The following is a 24842-nucleotide window of genomic DNA, read 5'->3' on the forward strand; positions in this document are numbered from 1 at the left end:
TATAAAAATATTTCATATTAATGTTAGCCATTTTGTATATCATTTATGATATTTTTATTAATGTTTATCATTAAAATACATTGAAATTGACATCCATATCAAATACAACAATGTAAAATATATGCTTAAAGGCCTACTGAAATGAGATTTTCATATTTAAACGGGGATAGCAGGTCCATTCTATGTGTCATACTTGATCATTTCGCGATATTGCCAGATTTTTGCTGAAAGGATTTAGTAGAGAACATCCACGATAAAGCTCACAACTTTTGGTCGCTAATAAAAAAGCCTTGCCTTTACCGGAAGTAGCCGACGATGTACGAGTGACGTCACGGGTTGTAGGGCTCCTCACATCCTCACATTGTTTATAATGTGAGCCTCCAACAAAAAGTGCTCCTCGGACCGAGAAAGCGACAATTTCCACATTAATTTGAGCGAGGATGAAAGATTCGTGGATAAGGAAATTTAGAGTGACGGACTAGACCAAAAAAAAAAAATGGCGATTGCAATGGGAGCAAATCAGATGTTTTTAGACACATTTACTAGGATAATTCTGGGAAATCACTTATCTTTCTATTTTGTTGCTAGTGTTTTAGTGAGTTAAATAGTACTTGATAGTCGGAGGGGTGTGTCCACGGGTGTGTTGACGCCAGTATCTGAGGGAAGTCACGATCAGCTGCAGCACGACAGAAGCTCCGCTGATCTCCGGTAAGAGGCGACTTATTTCCACAATTTTCTCACCGAAAACTGACGGTCGACATGTTCGCTTGACCGCTCTGATCCATAGTAAAGCTTCACATCCGGGAATTTTGAACAAGGAAACACTGTGTGTTTGTGTGGCTAAAGGCTAAAAGCTTCCCACCTCCAACTTTCTACTTTGACTTCTCCATTATTAATTGAACAAATTGCAAAAGATTCAGCAACACAGATGTCCAGAATACTGTTTAATTGCGCGATGAAAAGAGACGACTTTTAGCCGCAAATGGTGCTACGCTGATATTTCCTGACAGTCGGTGACGTCACGCACACGCGTCATCATTCCGCAACGTTTTCAACAAGAAACTCCACGGGAAATTTAAAATTGCAATTTAGTAAACTAAACCGGCCGTATTGGCATGTGTTGCAATGTTAATATTTCATCATTGATATATAAACTATCAGACTGCGTGGTCGGTAGTAGTGGGTTTCAGTAGGCCTTTAACCTTACAGTGGGGCAAAAAAGTGATTAGTCAGCCACCGATTGTGCAAGTTCTCCCACTTAAAATGATGACAGAGGTCTGTAATTTTCATCATAGGTACACTTCAACTGTGAGAGACAGAATGTGAAATAAAAATCCAGGAATTCACATTGTAGGAATTTATTTGTAAAATTATGGTGGAAAATAAGTATTTGGTCAACCATTCAAAGCTCTCACTGATGGAAGGAGGTTTTGGCTCAAAATCTCACGATATATGGCCCCATTCATTCTTTCCTTAACACGGATCAATCATCCTGTCCCCTTAGCAGAAAAACAACCCCAAAGCATGATGTTTCCACCCCCATGCTTCACAGTAGGTGTGGTGTTCTTGGGATGCAACTCAGTATTCTTCTTCCCCCAAACACGATGAGTTGAGTTTATAGCAAAATGGATACATGGATGATACAGCAGAGGATTGGGAGAATGTCATGTAGTCAGATGAAACCAAAATAGAACTTTTTGGTATACACTCAACTCGTCGTGTTTGGAGGAAGAAGACTACTGAGTTGCATCCCAGGAACACCAAACCTACTGTAAAGCATGGGGGTGGAAACATCATGCTTTGGGGCTGTTTTTTCTGCTAAGGGGACAGGACGATTGATCCGTGTTAAGGAAAGAATGAATGGGGCCTTGTATCATGAGATTTTGAGCCGAAACCTCCTTCCATCAGTGAGAGCTTTGAATGGTTGACCAAATACTTATTTTCCACCATCATTTACAAATACATGTTTTTCCACATTCTATCTCTCACAGTTGAAGTGTTCCTATGATGAAAATTACAGACCTTCGTCATCATTTTAAGTGGGAGAACTTGCACAATCAATGGCTACCTAAATACTTTTTTGCCCCACTGTAATATTAAAAAAACTATAAAACAAGTATATCAACAGCATATTATTACATTATTGGCAACATGTGGGATATATTTGGACCAAATATTAGTTGTTGTCACTTGACAATCCGACACGGTATTTGTGTTAAATCAGATGAAATCCAGACAAATCCTGCTGAGGTGATACAACCCCCCGACCTTCAGCCGTGCCGCCCTGTGTACATTGTTGCTCCCCCCACCCCACGCCGAAACAACCCCGGTCGTTTACAGCGTGTCACTCTGAGCCGCCATGTGTCCTCTCTCCTGTCCCCGCTGTCCCTCCTCCCCCCGCAGATCGAAGTAGTCAACACCTTCAAGAGCGGCACCTCCTTTCAGGGGGCGGGGGCTCTGAGACGCCAGTCGTCCACCACCAGCCAGAACCAGGATGTAACCCATGTTTCTAGTCCTAGTCACGTGTCCTTGTCCAATGCACTTTCCTCTCCTACCAGCACTGCTGCTGCTGCTGCTGCTGCTTCCTCTATTGGCCGTGAGTCAGCACTCTGTCTGTCCGCTCTCATTCAGGGATGCCAGACCCCCATCCTGCAAGCTCAAATTGACCCCCTTTTGCTGGTCTGGCGTCTCTGAATCCGTTATCGATTTTAATTTCCCTGCTTTGTTCTTTTTAAGTTTTTTTCTGCCTTTTTCTCTTCAAATCTCCTCCCATGCTCGGGTGTACTGTCCTCTCATTGGTCCATGTGTTGTTTGTTTCCTCAGAGTGCTAGGACAGCGGGACTAAGGGTGATACCCACGGCGTGACATTTCAGGTTGTGAGTTTGTCTCCCTCTGCTCACCCCCTCCCACCCAGAAAAAAAAAACCCACAAAGCCCACTCATACTCCCGCTCAAGCCCCCACAACCAGCATCCCATCCCTCCATGTTTGTGTCTCGACGAACGCTAACTCGAACTAATTGCAGTCGACTCACTGAGGGTAAACATTCGAGTATAAGTTGCTGGCTTCAATTAATATGCTAATATATTAGCGTGTTAGCATTATCACAAAATATTGTGATACATGTCTTTAAATCTCTGGATTGATGAAGTAATGTGCTGATCGTTCTTACTGGGGACCCTGGGGAAAAATACTTAATTTGGTTCATAGGGACCCAAATTAAACAATTTTGCATAATTCACACACATTTGTTCGTGACTACTGAGGACCATTTCAAAAAAATTGTTCAAATTAGGTGTTCAACATGTTTACATCTCATGGGCCAACGCTTAAAGGGGAACATTATCACCAGACCTATGTAAGCGTCAATATATACCTTGATGTTTCAGGAAAAAGACCATATGTTTTTTAACTGATTTCCGAACTCTAAAAGGGTGAATTTGGCGATTGAAACGCCTTTCAATTGTTTGCGGTCGGAGCAATGACCTTTCACCCGTGACGTCGCAACAGGAAGCAAGCCGCCATTTTCTCAAACACATTACTACACACACCAAGTCAAATCAGCTCTGTTATTTTCCGTTTTTTCGACTGTTTTCCGTACCTTGGACACATCATGCCTCGTCGGTGTGTTGTCGGAGGGTGTAACAGCACGATCAGGGACGGACGGATTCAAGTTGCAACAGTGGCCAAAAGATGCGAAAGTCCCTCGTTTGTTCCGCACACTTTAAAGAATGACAGCTATGCTACGACAGAGATGGCAAGAATGTGTGGATATCCTGAGACACTCAAAGCAGATGCATTTCCAACGATAAAGTCAACGAACTCACAAAGGTGAGTTTTGTTGATGTTATTGACTTACGTGGAGTGTGCTAATCAGACATATCAATGGTCACGGCATGCTAATCGATGCTAACCTGCTATTTAGGCTAGCTGTAAGTACATATTGCATCATTATGCCTCATTTGCAGCTATATTTGCATCCAGCCTTTCCCTCCACCCACACTTAATGCCAAACAAACATATACCAATCGACGGATTCAAGTTGCACCAGTGGTCAAAAGATGCGAAAGTCCCTCGTTTGTTCTGTTCTGTCGTAGCATCGCTACCGACGATAGCGATGCTACGACAGAATTGTGTGGATATCCTGCGACATTCTAAGCAGATGCATTTCCAACGATAAAGTCAACGAAATCACAAAGGTGCGTTTTGTTGATGTTATTGACTTATGTGCTAATCAGACATATTTGCGCACGGCGTGACTGCAAGCTAATTGATGCTAACATGCTATTTAGGCTAGCTGAATGTACATATTGCATCATTATGCCTCATTTGTAGCCATATTTGCATCCAGCCTTTCCCTCCACCCACATTTAATGTCAAACAAACACTTACCAATTGACGGATTTAAGTTGCGCCAGTGGTCAAAAAATGAAATCGTTGGTTAGAAGGCGATCACCGAATTTGTCGTCGTTGCCGCTGTCTTTCGCGATATGGTCAATAGCTTCAGTTTCTTCTTCAATTCCGTTTTCGCTGTCTGCCTCCACACTCCAACCATCCGTTTCAATACATGAATCGCTTAAGCCGCTGAAATCTGAATCTGAATCCGAGCTGATGTCGCTATATCTTTCTGTTCTATCCGCCAGGTTTGTTTGTATTGGCATCACGCAGTGACGTCACAGGAAATTGGACGGGTGGATATAGCAATGGTGAAAATCAGGCACTTTGAAGCAGATTTTCGGGATATTGCGTGATGGTTAAAATTTTGAAAAAAACTTCGAAAAATAAAATAAGCCACTGGGAATTGATTTTTATTGGTTTTAATACTTCTGAAATTGTGATAATGTTCCCCTTTAAATAAACAAAAGTTTTACATGTAAAAGGAAAATGTGTTTTTTCCCCTCCTTTATGTTGTTTTAAATGGGATTTAAATAGTTTTTACTGAGAGCCACATTGCCATTAAGGCTGCCTTGAGAGGGCCGCTTGTACAGTGAATATACAGTACAGGCCAAAAGTTTGGACACACCTTCTAATTTCAATGCATTTTCTTTATTTTCATGACTATTTACATTGTAGGTTGTCACTGAAAGCATCAAAACTATGACACCTGTCAAGTGAAAACCCTTTCAGCTCATCGAGAGAATGCCAATAGTGTGCAAAACAGTAATAATGTGGCGGGCCACTTTTAATGATTTGGTGAGCCACTTAATGATGTGCCAGGCCATTTAAATAAAGTGGTGGGCCAATTTAAATGACATAGTAGGCCAAATTAAATGATAGGGCAAGCTACTTAAATAACGTGGCAGGCCAATTAAATGATGTGGCGAGCCACTTAAATGTAGTGGCAGGCCACTTAAATAATGTGGTGGGCCACTTAAATGATGTGGCAGGCTACTTAAATGTAGAGGCAGGCCGTGTAAAAAATTTGGCAAGCCACTTAAATGTAGTGGTAGGCCACTTAAATAATGTGGGGGGCCTCTTAAATAACGTGGTGGGCCATTTTAAATGATATGGCGAGCCACTTAAATGATATGGCGAACCACTTAAATGTAGTGACAGGCCACTCCAATAATGTGGCGAGCCAGTTAAATGTCGTGGTGGGCCAATTTAAATGATATGGCGAGCCACTTAAATGATATGGCGAGCCACTTTAAATGATATGGCAAGTCACTTAAATATAGTGGCAGGCCACTTAAATAATGTACGGGGCAATTAAATAATGTGGTGGGCCATTTTAAATGATATGGCAAGCCACGTAAATTATATGGCGAGCCATCTTCAATGTATTGGCAGGCCATTTAAATAAAGTGGCGAGCCACTTAAATGAAGCGGTGGGCCATTTTAAATTATATGGCGAGCCACTTAAATGATATGGCGATCCACTTAAATGTACTGGCAGGCCACTTAAATAATGTGGCGAGCCACTTAAATGATGTGGTGAGCCAAATTAAATAATATGGCAAGCCACTTAAATGTTGTGGCAGGCCACTTAATTAAAGTGGCGAGTCACTTAAATATTGTGGCGGGCCAACTAAATGATCTGGTGGACCACTTTAAATACTAAAGCGAGCCATTTAAATGAGGTTGCAGGCCAGTTAAATAATTTGACAGGCCACTTAAATAATTTGGCGGGCCACTTATATATAGTGGCGGGCCACTTAAATGATGAGGTTGACCACTTTAAATGATATAGCGAGCCCTTTAAATGATGTGGCAGGCTAATTTAATTATTTGGTGAGCCACTTAAATGACATGGCAGGCCACTTAATTATATGGCGAGCTACCTTAAGTGGTATGGCAAGCCACAAAATTATGTGGCAGGCCACTTAATTTGTTCTGTGAGCCACTTAAATGATATGGCAGGCCAATTAATTGTAGTGGCGCGCCATTTAAATGGCATGGCGGGCTACCTTAAATGATATGGCAAACCACGTAAATGATGTGGCGGGCCACTTAAATAATTTGGTGGGCCAAATAAATAATATGGCGAGCCACTTAAATGATGTGGCAGGCCACTCAAGTTATATGGCCAGCCACTTAAATGGAGTAGCAGTTCACTTCAATAATGTGGGGGGCCACTTAAATGTTGTGGCAGGCCACTTAAATAATGTGGTGGGCCAAATTAAATGAAATGGCTAGCCACATAAATGATATGGCCAGCCACTTAAATGTAGTGGCAGGCCATTTTAATATTGTGCCAGGTCACTTTAAATGATATGGCGATCCACTTAAATGTAGTGGCAGGCCATTTTATTAATGTGGCAGGTCACTTTAAATGATATGGCGAGCCACTTAAATGTATTGGCAGGCCATTTTAATAACGTGGCAGGTCACTTTAAATGATATGGCGAGCCACTTAAATGTAGTGGCAGGCAATTTTAATAACGTGGCAGGTCACTTTAAATGATATGGCGAGCCACTTAAATGTAGTGGCGGGCCATTTTAATAATGTGGCAGGTCACTTTAAATGATATGGCGAGCCACTTAGGTGTAGTGGCGGGCCACTTAAATTATGTGGCAGACCGCTTAAAATATGTGGTGGGCGACTTTAAATGATATGGTAAGCCACTTAAAATTATATGACGAGCCACTTAAGTGTAGTGCAGGCCACTTAAATAATGTGGGGGGCCACTTACATCATGTGGGCCACTTTAAATGATATGGTGAGTCAATAAAATGATGTGGCAGGCCGCATAAAATATGTGGTGGGCAACTTTAAATGACGTGGTAAGCCACTTAAAATGATATGGCGAGCCACTTAAGTGTAGTGCAGGCCACTTAAATAATGTGGGGGGCCACTTACATCATGTGGGCCACATTAATTGATATGGTGAGTCAATTAAATAACGTGGCAGGCCGCTTAAAATATGTGGTGGGCAACTTTAAATGACGTGGTAAGCCACTTCAAATGATATGGCGAGCCACTTAAGTGTAGTGCAGGTCACTTAAATAATGTGGGGGGCCAATTACATCATGTGGGCCACTTTAAATGATATGGTGAGTCAATTAAATGATGTGGCAGGCCGCTTAAAATATGTGGTGGGCGACTTTAAATGACGTGGTAAGCCACTTCAAATGATATGGCGAGCCACTTAAGTGTAGTGCAGGCCACATAAATAATGTGGGGGGCCACTTACATCATGTGGGCCATTTTTAATGATATGGTGAGTCAATTAAATGATGTGGCAGGCCGAGTAAAATATGTGGTGGGCGACTTTAAATGACGTGGTAAGCCACTTCAAATGATATGGCGAGCCACTTAAGTGTAGTGCAGGCCACATAAATAATGTGGGGGGCCACTTACATCATATGGGCCACATCAAATGATATGGTGAGTCAATTAAATGATGTGGCAGGCCGCTTAAAATATGTGGTGGGCAACTTTAAATGACGTGGTAAGCCACTTCAAATGATATGGCGAGCCACTTAAGTGTAGTGCAGGCCACTTAAATAACGTGGGGGGCCACTTACATCATGTGGGCCATTTTTAATGATATGGTGAGTCAATTAAATGATGTGGCAGGCCGTGTAAAATATGTGGTGGGCGACTTTAAATGACGTGGTAAGCCACTTCAAATGATATGGCGAGCCACTTAAGTGTAGTGCAGGCCACTTAAATAACGTGGGGGGCCACTTACATCATGTGGGCCATTTTTAATGATATGGTGAGTCAATTAAATGATGTGGCAGGCCGAGTAAAATATGTGGTGGGCGACTTTAAATGACGTGGTAAGCCACTTCAAATGATATGGCGAGCCACTTAAGTGTAGTGCAGGCAACTTAAATAATGTGGGGGGCCACTTACATCATGTGGGCCACATTAAATGATATGATGAGCCACTTAAATGATGTGTCCGGCCAGATTTGGACCCCGGCACTTGAGTTTGACACCTATACTGTAGAGGAATTAAAAATGGTTATTGTATTTTTTTTTTTAACTTAAAATACGAAATAAATATGACAACCGGCCATTTTAAACACAGCATAGTACGATTATTATTATTATTTTTTTTTTTTTTTTGGTATGATTGATATGATTTTATATGATTTCTTTAATGTGTAAACATTATGAAAGGAAACATGACAGGCATTTTTAAATTCTATTTAATAAACTAGTAAATCTTTTTTATAATGAGATTAAATAATATATACATTTATGAACTCAATATACCACTTTTTGCTTTGTATTCTGTGACTCAAATCAGTTTTGGACTCGAAACATTTTCGCAGTTTTCATTTTATTAAGTACAACAAACTACTATTTCTAAAATAACGATTTAAGGGAAATGTACAGGCATCTTTAAAAAAGTGCATGTATCAGCATAGTCACAGGGGATTAATGAACACAACGTATTTTTTGTGAGATTCAAAATAAAAATGTACGTATGAATATTGTCTAATATTTCATTATATCATCAACTTTAAAATGAAAGTTATCCAGTAGTGTTGGTTTTGCGCTTGTACTCGAGCGTTTACTTGCCCATGCATGGAGTTAAGGCCGTCAGCCTGGACAAAACCACCACACTCGTCTCAGTCTTCCCTTCCCTTTGTTTTGTGTCAACGTTTTTGTCGTCTTGTTGCATGTGGGTTGTGTTGTCGTCACACAATATCAGACGATGCTGTGTTTGCTCATTGTCTCACAATGTCGTTCTCTCTTCTGTTGTGAGTTCCACTCTGCACTGCTTGCACCCGTCCCGTGCCCTCCCGCCTACCCCTGTGCCCTCCCCCCCCTGTTCTGGACCACCCTGTGCTCTGTGTGCGCGTCCCGTACTGACCCAGAGTCTGCTCTGGTACCTTTTCCGAGTGTTTTCAGAGCGGTTGATTGGATGGCTCTGATCTAACTTACCTTCCTCCTTACTGACCTTGTCCACCAGATTTCCTCCAACTTGCATGTGATATTCTCCTTATTATTCTTTTGTTTTTTTTGCTGTGAGCGTTCTTAACGTGGCTTGTTTCTAGGTATACCGCACATTTGGACTAAAGCGTATACTTACAACGAGCGTTTGTGTGGCTTTTCATGATTGTGTTCCTCACAGTTTTCCTTTTGTGCACGCCGCCGACTTGACTTGACCGCAGTCATGTTGTCAATATTGCGCCCTAAAAATGGCCTTTTACGCAGAACAGCCGCTCGAGTGAGGGTAAAAGCCTAAGCAGCCTAGTCGTTCATACAGAATAGCAAAGAAAAATGCCGGCTTTAACGTGCATTCTACAAACCCCAAAACCAGTGAAGTTGGCACGTTGTGTAGAAGGTAAATAAAAACAGAATACAATGACTTGCAAATCTTTTCCAATATACAGTGGGGCAGAAAAGTATTTAGTCAGCCACCGATTATGCAAGTTCTCCCACTTAAAATGATGACAGAGGTCTGTAATTTTCATCATAGGTACACTTCAACTGTGAGAGAGGGAATGTGAAAAAAAAATCCAGGAATTCACATTGTAGAAATTTTTAAGAATTTATTTGTAAATTATGGTGGAAAATAGGTATTTGGTCAACCATTCAAAGCTCTCACTGATGGAAGGAGGTTTTGGCTCAAAATTTCACGATACATGGCCCCATTCATTCTTTCCTTAACACGGATCAATCGTCCTGTCCCCTTAGCAGAAAAACAGCCCCAAAGCATGATGTTTCCACCCCCATGCTTCACAGTAGGTGTGGTGTTCTTGGGATGCAACTCAGTATTCTTCTACCTCCAAACACGACGAGTTGAGTTTATACCAAAATGGATACATGGATGATACAGCAGAGGATTGGGAGAATGTCGTGTGGTCAGATGAAACCAAAATAGAACTTTTTGGTACAAACTCAACTCGTCGTGTTTGGAGGAAGAAGAATACTGTCACACCTGGGTGAAGTCTTGTTTGGGTTTTGTCTGGTTTCTTGTTTTTTCATTTCCTGTTTTATTTTGAAATGTTGACTCTGCCTCTCGTTTCAGATCACTTGCCCTTCCTCCTGTTTCACTGGTCTGACGTCCTACCTGATTGCCTGATTGTGCCCACCTGTGTCGCCCTCCTCTTGTCCTGTGCCAGAGTGTACTGTCACGGCTAGAACAGGACTCTGAACACAAATGCAGGATTTAAAGAAAATATATTTATTTGGAAAAGGTTGGAGTGCCATCTCCGGGTTGGGGAGGAGACCCTGCCCCAAGTGGAGGAGTTCAAGTACCTAGGAGTCTTGTTCACGAGTGAGGGAAGAGTGGATCGTTAGATCGACAGGCGGATCGGTGCGGCGTTTTCAGTAATGCGGACGTTGTACCGATCCGTTGTGGTGAAGAAGGAGCTGAGCCGGAAGGCAAAGCTCTCAATTTACCGGTCGATCTACGTTCCCATCCTCACCTATGGTCATGAGCTTTGGGTCATGACCGAAAGGATAAGATCACGGGTACAAGCGGCCGAAATGAGTTTCCTCCGCCGTGTGGCGGGGCTCTCCCTTAGAGATAGGGTGAGAAGCTCTGCCATCCGGGAGGAACTCAAAGTAAAGCCGCTGCTCCTCCACATCGAGAGGAGCCAGATGAGGTGGTTCGGGCATCTGGTCAGGATGCCACCCGAACGCCTCCCGAGGGAGGTGTTTAGGGCACGTCCAACCGGTAGGAGGCCACGGGGAAGACCCAGGACACGTTGGGAAGACTATGTCTCCCGGCTGGCCTGGGAACGCCTCGGGATCCCCCGGGAACAGCTAGACGAAGTGGCTGGGGAGAAGGAAGTCTGGGTTTCCCTGCTTAGGCTGTTGCCCCCGCGACCCGACCTCGGATAAGCGGAAGAAGATGGATGGATATTTATTTGGATGAGGGAAAGGGTCCAAAAGGGGAGAAACTAAACAGGCTATCAAAATAGAGCTTACCTAACCTCTAAACTAACAAAATCTCAATAAACTCAAAACGCTCCAGCAGCGGAGGGAAAAAAAGTGCTAAGAATACCAAATGCAAAATACAACAAAAAGCGCTCCAACGTAGGCAATGCTAAGAAGCTAATCTTACCTGACAAAAAGGTTTACAAACAAATAAACTCCCGTGGATCAAGAGGGTACAACAACGTGGCAATGACTGTGGACATGGAACGCTGGAGGTACGCACAAAAGATACGAAAACACTCTGGCACAGGACAAGAGGAGGGCGAGACATTTATACACATGAGGGAGGGTGACACAGGTGGCCGCAATCAGGTAGGACGTCAGACCAGTGAAACAGGAGGAAGGGCAAGTGATCTGAAACGAGAGGCAGAGTCAGCATTTCAAAATAAAACAGGAAATGAAAAAACAAGAAACCAGACGAAACCCAGACAAGACTTCACCCAGGTGTGACAAATACTGAGTAGCATTCCAGGAACACCACACCTACTGTGAAGCATGGGGGTGGAAACATCATGCTTTGGGGCTGTTTTTCTGCTAAGGGGACAGGACGGTTGATCCGTGTTAAGGAAAGAATGAATGGGGCCATGTATCGTGAGATTTTGAGCCAAAACCTCCTTCCATCAGTGAGAGCTTTGAATGGTTGACCAAATACTTATTTTCCAACATAATTTACAAATAAATTAGTTAAAATTCCTACAATGTGAATTCCTGGCTTTTTTTCCCACATTCTGTCTCTCTCAGTTGAAGTGTACCTATGATGAAAATTACAGACCTCTGTCTTCATTTTAAGGGGGAGAACTTGCACAATCGGTGGCTGACTAAATACTTTTTTGCCCCACTGTATATTCAATTGAATAGACTGCAAAGACAAGATACCTAACGTTCGAACTGGAAAACGTTGTCACTCTTGGCAAATATTTGCTCATTTGGAAGATGATCCCTGCAACATGTTTCCAACAAGCTGGCATAAGTGGCAAAAAAAAATGAGGAAATTGAGAAATGCTCATCAAACAGTTATTTGGAAAATCCCAAAGGTGAACTGGCTAATTGGGAACAGGTGGGTGCTCTCACGCCAAATTTCTTCCCTCCTACAAAAACCTTCCCTCCGGAAGAAATTTGGTATGACAGCCCCTCTAATGCCTGAAGGACCCCAATGAGGGCGTGACAATACCAAGTTATATGACTATTAAGGGTTACAACTGCGAAATTAGCGACGCAAAAATAGCTTGAAAGGTTAGCTTGCTGGAATGCTAATATTTTTTCCTCAACGTTAAGGGTTACAGCTGCAAAATTAGCGAAGCAAAAATAGCTTAAAAGGTTAGCATGCTGGAATGCTAATTATATTTTCCTCAATGTTATTTTTCACCAATGACAATCAGCCAATTATAATGCTTTTAAAACAGGCAGCTGTGTGGGCTGCTTTAAGGTCCTTCCACCCTCATTGGGGTACTTCAAGTATTAGAGGGGCTGTCACGCCAAATTTCTTCCGGGGGGAAGTTTTTCATAGGGGGGAAGAAATTTGGCGTGACAGTGCCTTGATTGGGTATAAAAGCCGCTTACATGACATGCTGTCATTCACAAACGAGGATAGGGCGAGGGTCACCACTTTGTGAGCAAATGCTTGAGCAAATTGTCCAACAGTTTAAGAACAACATTTCTCAACCTGCTATTGCGAGGAATTTGGAGATTTCACCATCTACGGTCTGTAATATCATCTAAAGGTTCAGAGAATCTGGAGAAATCACTGCACGTAAGCGATGATATTACAGATATTTGATCCCTCAGGCGGTACTGCTTCAAAAAGTGACATCAGTGTGTAAAGGATATCACCACATGGGCTCAGGAAGACTTTATAAAACCACTGTCTGTTACTACAGTTTGTCGCTACATCTGTAAGTGCAAGTTAAAACTCTACTATGCAAAGCCAAAGCTATTTATCAACAACACCCAGAAAAGCCGAGCTCATCTAAGATGGACTGATGCAAATTGGAAAAGTGTTCTGTGGTCCGACCAGTCCAAATTTTAAATTGTTTTTGCAAATGTTGAATATATTTCCTTTGCAGTCTATTCAATTGAATATAAGTTGAAAAGATTTTGCAAATCATCGTATTTTGTTTTTATTTACCATTTACACAACGTTCTCATCCCTGTCCCACATTGCAGAATACTCTTACACTGTTTATCTTTGAAAGGTGGAAAATTGTTCCGTGTCAGTGCTTTTTATAGAGACTTGCAAAAAATGTATCATAAGAGACGCAGCAAAAACACATTTTCGTTTGTGCATTTTACTCACATCTTAGAGATGTTGCCAAAACCATGTGTGCTTTCACACAGCAACACCCACAATCCGATCATTGGAAGACATCAGTGCCGGCGTCAGGCTTGGCATGTAAATTACTTGTCAGACAGCGACAATTTCTTTCAGCACAACGGAGGAGTAAGAGTCAGGTACGCAACTTCACATCTCTGGACCTGCTCGGACATGACTGGCGAATGTGGAAATATGCCAGGTCAAATTTGGTGTAGCTTGGTCCCCTAGTGCTGATCATACAGAAAAATACATTGATATCTTTGCATTTTCACATAGCGATACAGCATCTTGCATCGCCTCGTCGTTACTCTGAAAGTACCTGACTATTGTTCTCCTCACTCCGTGTCGGTGCCTTTTCTACAGAAAAACGACGGCAAAATACCAAGTCGTTGCTATAACTCTGTGCACTTTTGCACAGCTACACAGCATCCCCCAATCTGATAGTTATTGCAAAATTTCTTTACACAGACGCGTCCTGCTTCTGCTGTGAAGCTAGCTTACGGTGGAAAATTGTCAGATCGATGATGTAAATTTCATTCAGTGTAGATGCTCCTTATATAGAACAGCTACACCCGGAAAAAATTTGAAACATAAGACAAAACTAAATCCGGCGTATATTACTTGTACACATAATCCAGCGTAACCTGCTTGCGCTTTCATACAGCGACACCGCATATTTACATGCGTGACTTTTACACTGGAAGAATGGCTTTGAACACAACACAGCGGGATAAGTGAGTCTTGAGAGTTAGACTTGTCATGCTGCGACTGCTCTAATACTGCATTGGCAGAAAATAGCGGCGTCAACGTTATCCACGCCATTCCTTGTTGGTGCCATTCACACAGAACAGCAACATAGAAACATTTTATTCCTGTAACTGTGTGCGCTTTTACACAGTTACACAGAATCCCTCAGTCCAAAATTATTTCACACAGAAGCATCCTGCCTCTGCTCTGATGTTACTTGCGTGCAGTGGAAAATTTCCAGATCGACTTTTGCACTTTCATGCAGTGTCTTTCAAACAGAACGGCAATACTGGAAAAAACTTAGTATTTCTATGACTGTGTGCACTTTCACACAGTCACACAACATACATCAATCTGAATTATTTTACACAGACACATATCAGGCTCTGGATTTCCCTGCTGAGGTGAAACATTGGCCGGGTCGCCTTTTTTTCCACTGCGTAGAGGCCTTTTATACAGAACAGCCACAGAATCGAGCATAACCAGTGTGTTTTCACACGGCGACACAGCATATTCACGTACGTGACTTTTATAAGAGAACAAGGCAGTTGACGGGTCGACGTCAGTCCGTGTCGGCGCCGTTCACACAGAACAGCGACCCAGAAACATAATATTTCTATAACTGTGTGCACTTTACACAGTCACACAACATCCCTAAATCGGAATTATTTTAAAAGACGCATATCAGGCTCTGATTTTCCCTGCAGAGGTGGAAAATTGTCGGGTCACCTTTTTCCCAAATTTTATACAGAACAACCACAGAATCGAGCATATCCTGTGTGTTTTCACACTGCAATACAGCATGTTCAAATGTGTGACTTTTATACGACAACAACAATGCAGTTGACGGGTTAACGCCAGTCCGTGTCGGTGCTTTTCGGACAGAACAGCGACCTAAGAATATAATATTTCTATAACCATGTGCAGTTTCACACAGTCCCACAAAATCCCTCAATTGGAATTCTTTTACACAGACGCATGTCAGGCTCTGATTTTCCCTGAAGAGGTGACAAATTGCCGGGTCATCTTTTTTTTCCACTGCTTCGATGCCTTTTATACAAAACATTTACACAGAACAGCCACAGGATCGAGCATAACCTGTGTGTTTTCACACGGCGACAAAGCATGTCAAATGTGTGTGACTTTTATAGGACAACAACAAACAAGGCAGTTGACGGTTCGACGTCAGTCCGTGTCAGTGCCTTTCACACAAAGCAGCGACCTAGGAACATAATATTTCCATAACATCCCTCAATCTGAATTATTTTACACGGATGCATATCAGGCTTTGATTTTCCCTGCTCAGGTGGAAAATTGCCGGGTCACCTATTTCCCACCTTTTATACAGAAAAGCCACAGGATCGAGCATAACCTGTGTGTTTTCACACGGCAACACAGCATATTCAAATGCGTGACTTTTATACGACAACACAAGGCAGTTGACGGTTTAACGCCAGTCTGTGTCAGTGCCTTTCACACAGAACAGTGACCTAAGAACATAATATTTCAATAACTATGTGCAGTTTCATAGAGTCCCACAACATCCCTCAATTGGAATTATTTTACACAGATTTATATCAGGCTCTGATTTTCCCTGCTGAGGTGAAAAATTGCCAGGTCACATTTTTTTCCACTGTGTAAATGCCTTTTATACAGAACAGCCACAGAATCGACCGTAACCTGTGTGTTTTCACACGGCGACAAAGCATGTTCACATGCGTGACTTTTATACAACAACAACAAGGCAGTTGACGGATCGACGTCAGTCTGTGTCGGTGCCTTTCACAAAGAACAGCAACCTAGGAACATTTAATTTCTATGACTGTGTGACCTTTACACAGTCACACAACATCCCTTAATCTGAATTATTTTTCACAGACGCATATCAGGCTTTGATTTTCCCTGCTCTGGTGGAAAATTGCCGGGTCGCTTTTTTTCCCACCTTTTATACAGAAAAGCCACAAAATCGAGCATATCCTGTGTGTTTTCACACTGCGACACAGCATATTCAAATGTGTGACTTCTATACGACAACAACAAGGCAGTTGACGGGTTAACGCCAGTCCGTGTCGGTGCCTTTCGCACAGAACAGCAACCTAAGAAGATATTTCTATAACTATGTGCAGTTTCACACAGTCCCACAACATCCCTCAATTGGAAGTCTTTTACACAGACACATGTCAGGCTCTGATTTTCTCTGAAGAGGTGACAAATTGCCAGGTCATCTTTTTTTTCCACTGCTTCGATGCCTTTTATACAGAACATTTATACAGAACAGCCACAGGATCGAGCATAACCTGTGTTTTCACACGGCGACACAGCATGTTCACATGCGTTACTTTTATATGACGACAACAAACAAGGCAGTTGATGGTTCGATGTCAGTCCGTGTCAGTGCCTTTCACACAAAGCAGCGACCTAGGAACATAATATTTCCATAACATCCCTCAATCTGGATTATTTTACACGGATGCATATCAGGCTTTGATTTTCCTTGCTGAGGTGGAAAATTGCCGGGTCACCTTTTCCCCACCTTTTATACAGAAAAGCCACAGGATCTAGCATAACCTGTGTGTTTTCACACGGCAACACAGCATATTCAAATGCGTGACTTTTATACGACAACACAAGGCAGTTGACGGTTTAACGCCAGTCTGTGTCAGTGCCTTTTGCACAGAACAGTGACCTAAGAACATAATATTTCTATAACTATGTGCAGTTTCATACAGTCCCACAAAATCCCTCAATTGGAATTCTTTTGCACAGATTTATATCAGGCTCTGATTTTCCCTGCTGAGGTGAAAAACTGCCAGGTCACATTTTTTTCCACTGTGTAAATGCTTTTTATACAGAACAGCCACAGAATCGACCGTAACCTGTGTGTTTTCACACGGCGACAAAGCATGTTCACAGGCGTGACTTTTATACAACAACAACAAGGCAGTTGACGGATCGACGTCAGTCTGTGTCGGTGCCTTTCACAAAGAACAGCAACCTAGGAACATTTCATTTCTATGACTGTGTGCACTTTACACAGTCACACAACATCCCTTAATCTGAATTATTTTTCACAGACGCATATCAGGCTTTGATTTTCCCTGCTCTGGTGGAAAATTGCCGGGTCGCTTTTTTCCCACCTGTTATACAGAAAAGCCACAAAATCGAGCATATCCTGTGTGTTTTCCCACTGCGACACAGCATATTCAAATGTGTGACTTCTATACGACAACAACAAGGCAGTTGACGGGTTAACGCCAGTCCGTGTCTGTGCCTTTCGCACAGAACAGCAACCTAAGAACATAATATTTCTATAACTATGTGCAGTTTCACACAGTCCCACAACATCCCTCAATTGGAAGTCTTTTACACAAACACATGTCAGGCTCTGATTTTCCCTGAAGAGGTGACAAATTGCCGGGTCATCTTTTTTTTCCACTGCTTCGATGCCTTTTATACAGAACATTTATACAGAACAGCCACAGGATCGAGCATAACCTGTGTTTTCACACGGCGACACAGCATGTTCACATGCGTTACTTTTATATGACGACAACAAACAAGGCAGTTGATGGTTCGACGTCAGTCCGTGTCAGTGCCTTTCACACAAAGCAGCGACCTAGGAACATAATATTTCCATAACATCCCTCAATCTGGATTATTTTACACGGATGCATATCAGGCTTTGATTTTCCCTGCTGAGGTGGAAAATTGCCGGGTCACCTTTTCCCCACCTTTTATACAGAAAAGCCACAGGATCGAACATAACCTGTGTGTTTTCACACGGCAACACAGCATATTCAAATGCGTGACTTTTATACGACAACACAAGGCAGTTGACGGTTTAACGCCAGTCTGTGTCAGTGCCTTTCGCACAGAACAGTGACCTAAGAACATAATATTTCTATACCTATGTGCAGTTTCATACAGTCCCACAAAATCCCTCAATTGGAATTCTTTTGCACAGATTTATATCAGGCTCTGATTTTCCCTGCTGAGGTGAAAAACTGCCAGGTCACATTTTTTTCCACTGTGTAAATGCTTTTTATACAGAACAGCCACAGAATCGACCGTAACCTGTGTGTTTTCACACGGCGACAAAGCATGTTCACAGGCGTGACTTTTATACAACAACAACAAGGCAGTTGACGGATCGACGTCAGTCTGTGTCGGTGCCTTTCACAAAGAACAGCAACCTAGGAACATTTAATTTCTATGACTGTGTGCACTTTACACAGTCACACAACATCCCTTAATCTGAATTATTTTTTACAGGCGCATATCAGGCTTTGATTTTCCCTGCTCTGGTGGAAAATTGCCGGGTCACTTTTTTCCCACCTTTTATACAGAAAAGCCACAAAATCGAGCATATCCTGTGTGTTTTCACACTGCGACACAGCATATTCAAATGTGTGACTTCTATACGACAACAACAAGGCAGTTGACGGGTTAACGCCAGTCCGTGTCGGTGCCTTTCGCACAGAACAGCAACCTAAGAACATAATATTTCTATAACTATGTGCAGTTTCACACAGTCCCACAACATCCCTCAATTGGAAGTCTTTTACACAGACACATGTCAGGCTCTGATTTTCCCTGAAGAGGTGACAAATTGCCGGGTCACCTTTTTCCCACCTTTTATACAGAAAAGCCACAGGATCGAGCATAACCTGTGTGTTTTCACACGGCAACACAGCATATTCAAATGCGTGACTTTTATACGACAACACAAGGCAGTTGACGGTTTAACGCCAGTCCGTGTCGGTGCCTTTCGCACAGAACAGCAACCTAAGAACATAATATTTCTATAACTATGTGCAGTTTCACACAGTCCCACAACATCCCTCAATTGGAAGTCTTTTACACGGACACATGTCAGGCTCTGATTTTCCCTGAAGAGGTGACAAATTGCCGGGTCATCTTTTTTTTCCACTGTTTCGAAGCCTTTTACACAGAACATTTATACAGAACAGCCACAGGATCGAGCATAACCTGTGTTTTCACACGGCGACACAGCATGTTCACATGCGTTACTTTTATACGACGACAACAAACAAGGCGGTTGATGGTTCGACGTCAGTCCATGTCAGTGCCTTTCACACAAAGCAGCGACCTAGGAACATAATATTTCCATAACATCCCTCAATCTGGATTATTTTACACGGATGCATATCAGGCTTTGATTTTCCCTGCTGAGGTGGAAAATTGCCGGGTCACCTTTTTCCCACCTTTTATACAGAAAAGCCACAGGATCGAGCATAACCTGCGTGTTTTCACACGGCAACACAGCATATTCAAATGCATGACTTTTATACGACAACACAAGGCAGTTGACGGTTTAACGCCAGTCTGTGTCAGTGCCTTTCGCACAGAACAGCGACCTAAGAACATAATATTTCTATAACTATGTGCAGTTTCACACAGTCCCACAACATCCCTCAATTGGAAGTCTTTTACACAGATTTATATCAGGCTCTGATTTTCCCTGCTGAGGTGAAAAATTGCCAGGTCACATTTTTTTCCACTGTGTGAATGCCTTTTATACAGAACAGCCACAGAATCGACCGTAACCTGTGTATTTTCACACGGCGACAAACCATGTTCACATGCGTGACTTTTATACAACAACAACAAGGCAGTTGACGGGTCGACGTCAGTCTGTGTCGCTGCCTTTCACAAAGAACAGCAACCTAGGAACATTTAATTTCTATGACTGTGTGCACTTTACACAGTCACACAACATCCCTTAATCTGAATTATTTTTCACAGACGCATATCAGGCTTTGATTTTCCCTGCTCTGGTGGAAAATTGCCGGGTCACTTTTTTCCCACCTTTTATACAGAAAAGCCACAAAATCGAGCATATCCTGTGTGTTTTCACACTGCGACACAGCATATTCAAATGTGTGACTTCTATACGACAACAACAAGGCAGTTGACGGGTTAACGCCAGTCCGTGTCGGTGCCTTTCGCACAGAACAGCAACCTAAGAACATAATATTTCTATAACTATGTGCAGTTTCACACAGTCCCACAACATCCCTCAATTGGAAGTCTTTTACACGGACACATGTCAGGCTCTGATTTTCCCTGAAGAGGTGACAAATTGCCGGGTCATCTTTTTTTTCCACTGCTTCGATGCCTTTTGTACAGAACATTCATACAGAACAGCCACAGGATCCAGCATAACCTGTGTTTTCACACGGCGACACAGCATGTTCACATGCGTTACTTTTATACGACGACAACAAACAAGGCAGTTGATGGTTCGACGTCAGTCCGTGTCAGTGCCTTTCACACAGAGCAGCGACCTAGGAACATAATATTTCCATAACATCCCTCAATCTGGATTATTTTACACGGATGCATATCAGGCTTTGATTTTCCCTGCTGACGTGGAAAATTGCCGGGTCACCTTTTTCCCACATTTTATACAGAAAAGCCACAGGATCGAGCATAACCTGCGTGTTTTCACACGGCAACACAGCATATTCAAATGCGTGACTTTTATACGACAACACAAGGCAGTTGACGGTTTAACGCCAGTCTGTGTCAGGGCCTTTCGCACAGAACAGCGACCTAAGAACATAATATTTCTATAACTATGTGCAGTTTCACACAGTCCCACAACATCCCTCAATTGGAATTCTTTTACACAGATTTATATCAGGCTCTGATTTTCCCTGCTGAGGTGAAAAATTGCCAGGTCACATTTTTTTCCACTGTGTGAATGCCTTTTATACAGAACAGCCACAGAATCGACCGTAACCTGTGTATTTTCACACGGCGACAAAGCATGTTCACATGCGTGACTTTTATACAACAACAACAAGGCAGTTGACGGGTCGACGTCAGTCTGTGTCGCTGCCTTTCACAAAGAGCAGCAACCTAGGAACATTTAATTTCTATGACTGTGTGCACTTTACACAGTCACACAACATCCCTTAATCTGAATTATTTTTCACAGACGCATATCAGGCTTTGATTTTCCCTGCTCTGGTGGAAAATTGCCGGGTCACTTTTTTCCCACCTTTTATACAGAAAAGCCACAAAATCGAGCATATCCTGTGTGTTTTCACACTGCGACACAGCATATTCAAATGTGTGACTTCTATACGACAACAACAAGGCAGTTGACGGGTTAACGCCAGTCCGTGTCGGTGCCTTTCGCACAGAACAGCAACCTAAGAACAAAATATTTCTATAACTATGTGCAGTTTCACACAGTCCCACAACATCCCTCAATTGGAAGTCTTTTACACGGACACATGTCAGGCTCTGATTTTCCCTGAAGAGGTGACAAATTGCCGGGTCATCTTTTTTTTCCACTGCTTCGATGCCTTTTATACAGAACATTTATACAGAACAGCCACAGGATCGAGCATAACCTGTGTTTTCATACGGCGACACAGCATGTTCACATGCGTTACTTTCATACGACGACAACAAACAAGGCGGTTGACGGTTTGACGTCAGTTTGTGTCGGTGCCTTTCACACAGAACATGATATTGCTATGACTGTGTGCACTCTCACACAGTGACACGGCGTCAATCGTTGGTAGGTTACACGCGGAACTCTTACACAGTGAAAAATTACCGGCGTGTCGGTGCCTTTTTATACAGAACAGTGACACGGCGTAAAAAGGCGTAAAAATGGCGGCTTTCCCAGACAGCGTAAATTGGTCTAGAGGCTCCTCCCCCATAGCCTGGCCCCACCCCGTCCTCACCAGGTTTCCTCTCCCTGTGTTGTGCATCAGATCCGCGTGGTGAACGCATTCCGCAGCTCCCTCTACGAAGGCCTGGAGAAGCCCGACTCCAGGACCTCCATCCACAACTTCATGACCCAGCCTGAGTTCAGGATAGAGGACTCCACGCCCAGCATCCCGCTCATCGCCGACACGGACGACGACTCGGCTCGCCGGAGGAGGAAGTTCTCCAGCCAGCCGTCGTCGCCCAACAAGAACAACAACGCCATCGACAGCGGCATCAACCTGACCATCGACACCAGTAGATCGGCGGCGTCCTCCGGCCCCGCCAGTCCTTTGCACAGCTTGGAGACCAGCCTCTAACCTCCTCATTTGACCTTTGAACTGGAAACACCGCCCAACCCCCCGCCCCGCATCTCCCACCTTGACCCCCCTCTCACTCTCCCTCTCTCTCTCTCTCTCTCTCTTTCTCTATCTCTCCGTCCCGGAAGTAAGATACAATCAAGAGAAGATGAGAACGGAGGAGGTGATGACGAGGAGGAGGAGGAGGAGGAAGGACACGTGCTCCTCGCTCCTCGTCCACATCGATAACATTGTTATTATATTCCCATTCTTCTTCTTCTTCTTCTATTCTTCTTCTTGCTCCTGCATGAATGTACCGCCCGCTATTTAAAAAAGTTTGTTTTCCATTTGGATTCTTTTGTAGTGGCGAGCAGCAGGCTCAAGACTTTAAGCTCTTCTTCTTCTTCTTCTTCTTATTCTTCTTATTCTTCTCTTCCTCCTTCTTTTTATTTTTATTTTTATTTTATTTCTCATCCTCCTGCTTCTTCTACTTCTTCTTCTCCTTCTTCCTCTTCTTCTTCCTCTTACTTCTCATCCTCCTCTTCCTCCTTCTTCTTTTTCTTTTACTTCTCATCCTCCTGCTTGTTCTACTTCTTCTTCTTCTCCTTTTTCTCATCCTCCTTCTTGTTCTACCACTTCTTCTCTTTCTCCTCTTCCTCCTCCTTCTCATCCCCTTCCTTTTTCTTATTCTCCTCCTCCTACTTCTTCTTTTTCTTCTCATCCTCCTCCTCTTCCTCCTCCTTCTTCTTCCCATTCTCCTCCTCCTGCTTCTTCTCCTTGTTTTCTTCTCCTACTTTTCATCGTCCTTCTTGTTCTTGTCCTCCTCCTTCTCCTTCTACTTCTCCTCTTTTTTCTTCTTCTTCTCCTCATTCTCCTCTCATTCACTCCTCCTTCTTCATTTCCTCCTCTACTCCTCCTATATCCCCCTCTTTTTTCTTCTTCTCCTTCTTAATCTTCTTATTTTCTTCTTTTTTTCTCCTTTTTCTTTTTCTTTTACTTCTCATCCTCCTGCTTATTCTACTTATTTTTCTCCTTCTTTCTCTTCTTCTTCTTCTTCTTCTTCTCATCCTCCTCCTCGTTTTTCTTCTTCTTCTTCTTCTCCTCATCTTCCTCTTCCTCCTTCTTATTTTTCTTCTTCTCATCCTCCTCTTCCTCCTTCTTCTTTTTCTTTTTCTTTTACTTCTCATCCTCCTGCTTGTTCTACTTTTTCTTCTCCATCTTTTTCTCATCCTTCTTGTTCTACTTCTTCTTCTTCTCTTTCTCCTCCTCCTTTTCATCCCCCTCCTTTTACTTATTCTCCTCCTCCTCCTTCTCCATCTTCTTCTTTTCTTCTCATCCTCCTCCTTCTTCTTTTTCTTCTCATCCTCCTCCTTTTCCTCCTCCTCCTTCTTCTCATTCTCCTCCTCCTGCTTCTTCTTCTCGTTGTTTTCTTCTCCTTCTAGTTTTCATTGTCCTTCTTGTTCTTGTCCTCCTTCTCCTTCTCCTCCTTTTTCTTCTTTTTCTCCTCCTTCTCCTCTCATTCACTCCTCCTTCTTCATCTCCTCCTCTACTCCACCTATCTCCCCCTCTTTTTCTTCTTCTCCTTCTTAATCTTCTTATTTTCTTCTTCTTTTCCCCATCCACAATCTTTTTCCTACACTTTTTCTTCCTCCGCTACTCCTCTCCTCCCTTCCAATACTTGTCTTTCTTCATCCACTTCTCTCTTCTCTCTTCTTTTTCTCCTCCTCCTCCTCGTCCCCCACCTGCTCCTCCATCCTTTTTCATCTCCTCCTCTCCTTCCCTCCTCCTCCATCTTCTTCTCCTCTTCCTCCTTCTCGCCCTTCCCCTGTTCCTCCATCCTTCTTCTTCTTCTCCTCTTCCTCTCATTCAGCTCCACTTTCTTCTTCATTTCCACCTCCTCTCATTTTTTCCTCCCCCTTCTTTTTCTATTCCTCTTCCTTCTTCTTCTTCCCCCCTCTTCTTTTTCATCCTCTCCCTGCTACTAAATCCTCCTTTTCCTTCTTCTTTTTCTCATTTTCACTTCCTGCATCCACTGTTCCTCCTGCTCCTTCATCTCCTCCTTATTTTTCTTCTTCTTCTTCTTCTCTGTGACATGATTCAAAAACATGTGAGTCATGTGATGAGGTGCCAGGTCTCAACTTGCACAGCAGCTTTGCACCTCCCCTCGCTCACCATTCCATCACACACACACACACACACACACACACACACACACACACACACACACACACACACACACACACGCGTACACGCACACACACACACACACACAAAAAGCGGCATCATTTACAGGATCTCTTCTATAAATATGAAAATATATAAATATATTTAGAGAGAGTTTATCTTTGTTTGTCGGCATGTTGCCTTGTTCTTGCTTCGAATGGCTCGGAAAAA

General features: G+C 43.0%; 1 protein-coding gene across 5 annotated transcripts in view; it reads left to right on the top strand.

Annotated features, from left to right (window-relative positions):
- atp2b2 (ATPase plasma membrane Ca2+ transporting 2) overlaps positions 1 to 24842 on the top strand; it is a 342244-nt gene that overhangs the window by 313272 nt on the left and 4130 nt on the right. For 3 of the 5 annotated variants that reach the window (XM_061888038.1, XM_061888045.1, XM_061888035.1), the window contains one exon: positions 22158 to 24842. This exon is cut by the window's right edge and continues 4130 nt beyond it. In XM_061888038.1, the coding sequence (XP_061744022.1) occupies positions 22158 to 22469 (312 nt within the window). In that variant the 3' untranslated portion in view covers positions 22470 to 24842. Of the gene's footprint in view, positions 1 to 2403; positions 2597 to 2823; positions 2874 to 22157 lie in introns of all 5 variants that reach the window. The other 2 variants (XM_061888049.1, XM_061888058.1) reach the window with 2 other exon arrangements.

Source organism: Nerophis ophidion, linkage group LG02 (genome assembly GCF_033978795.1).
Source record: "Nerophis ophidion isolate RoL-2023_Sa linkage group LG02, RoL_Noph_v1.0, whole genome shotgun sequence".
NCBI classification, from domain to species: domain Eukaryota; kingdom Metazoa; phylum Chordata; class Actinopteri; order Syngnathiformes; family Syngnathidae; genus Nerophis; species Nerophis ophidion.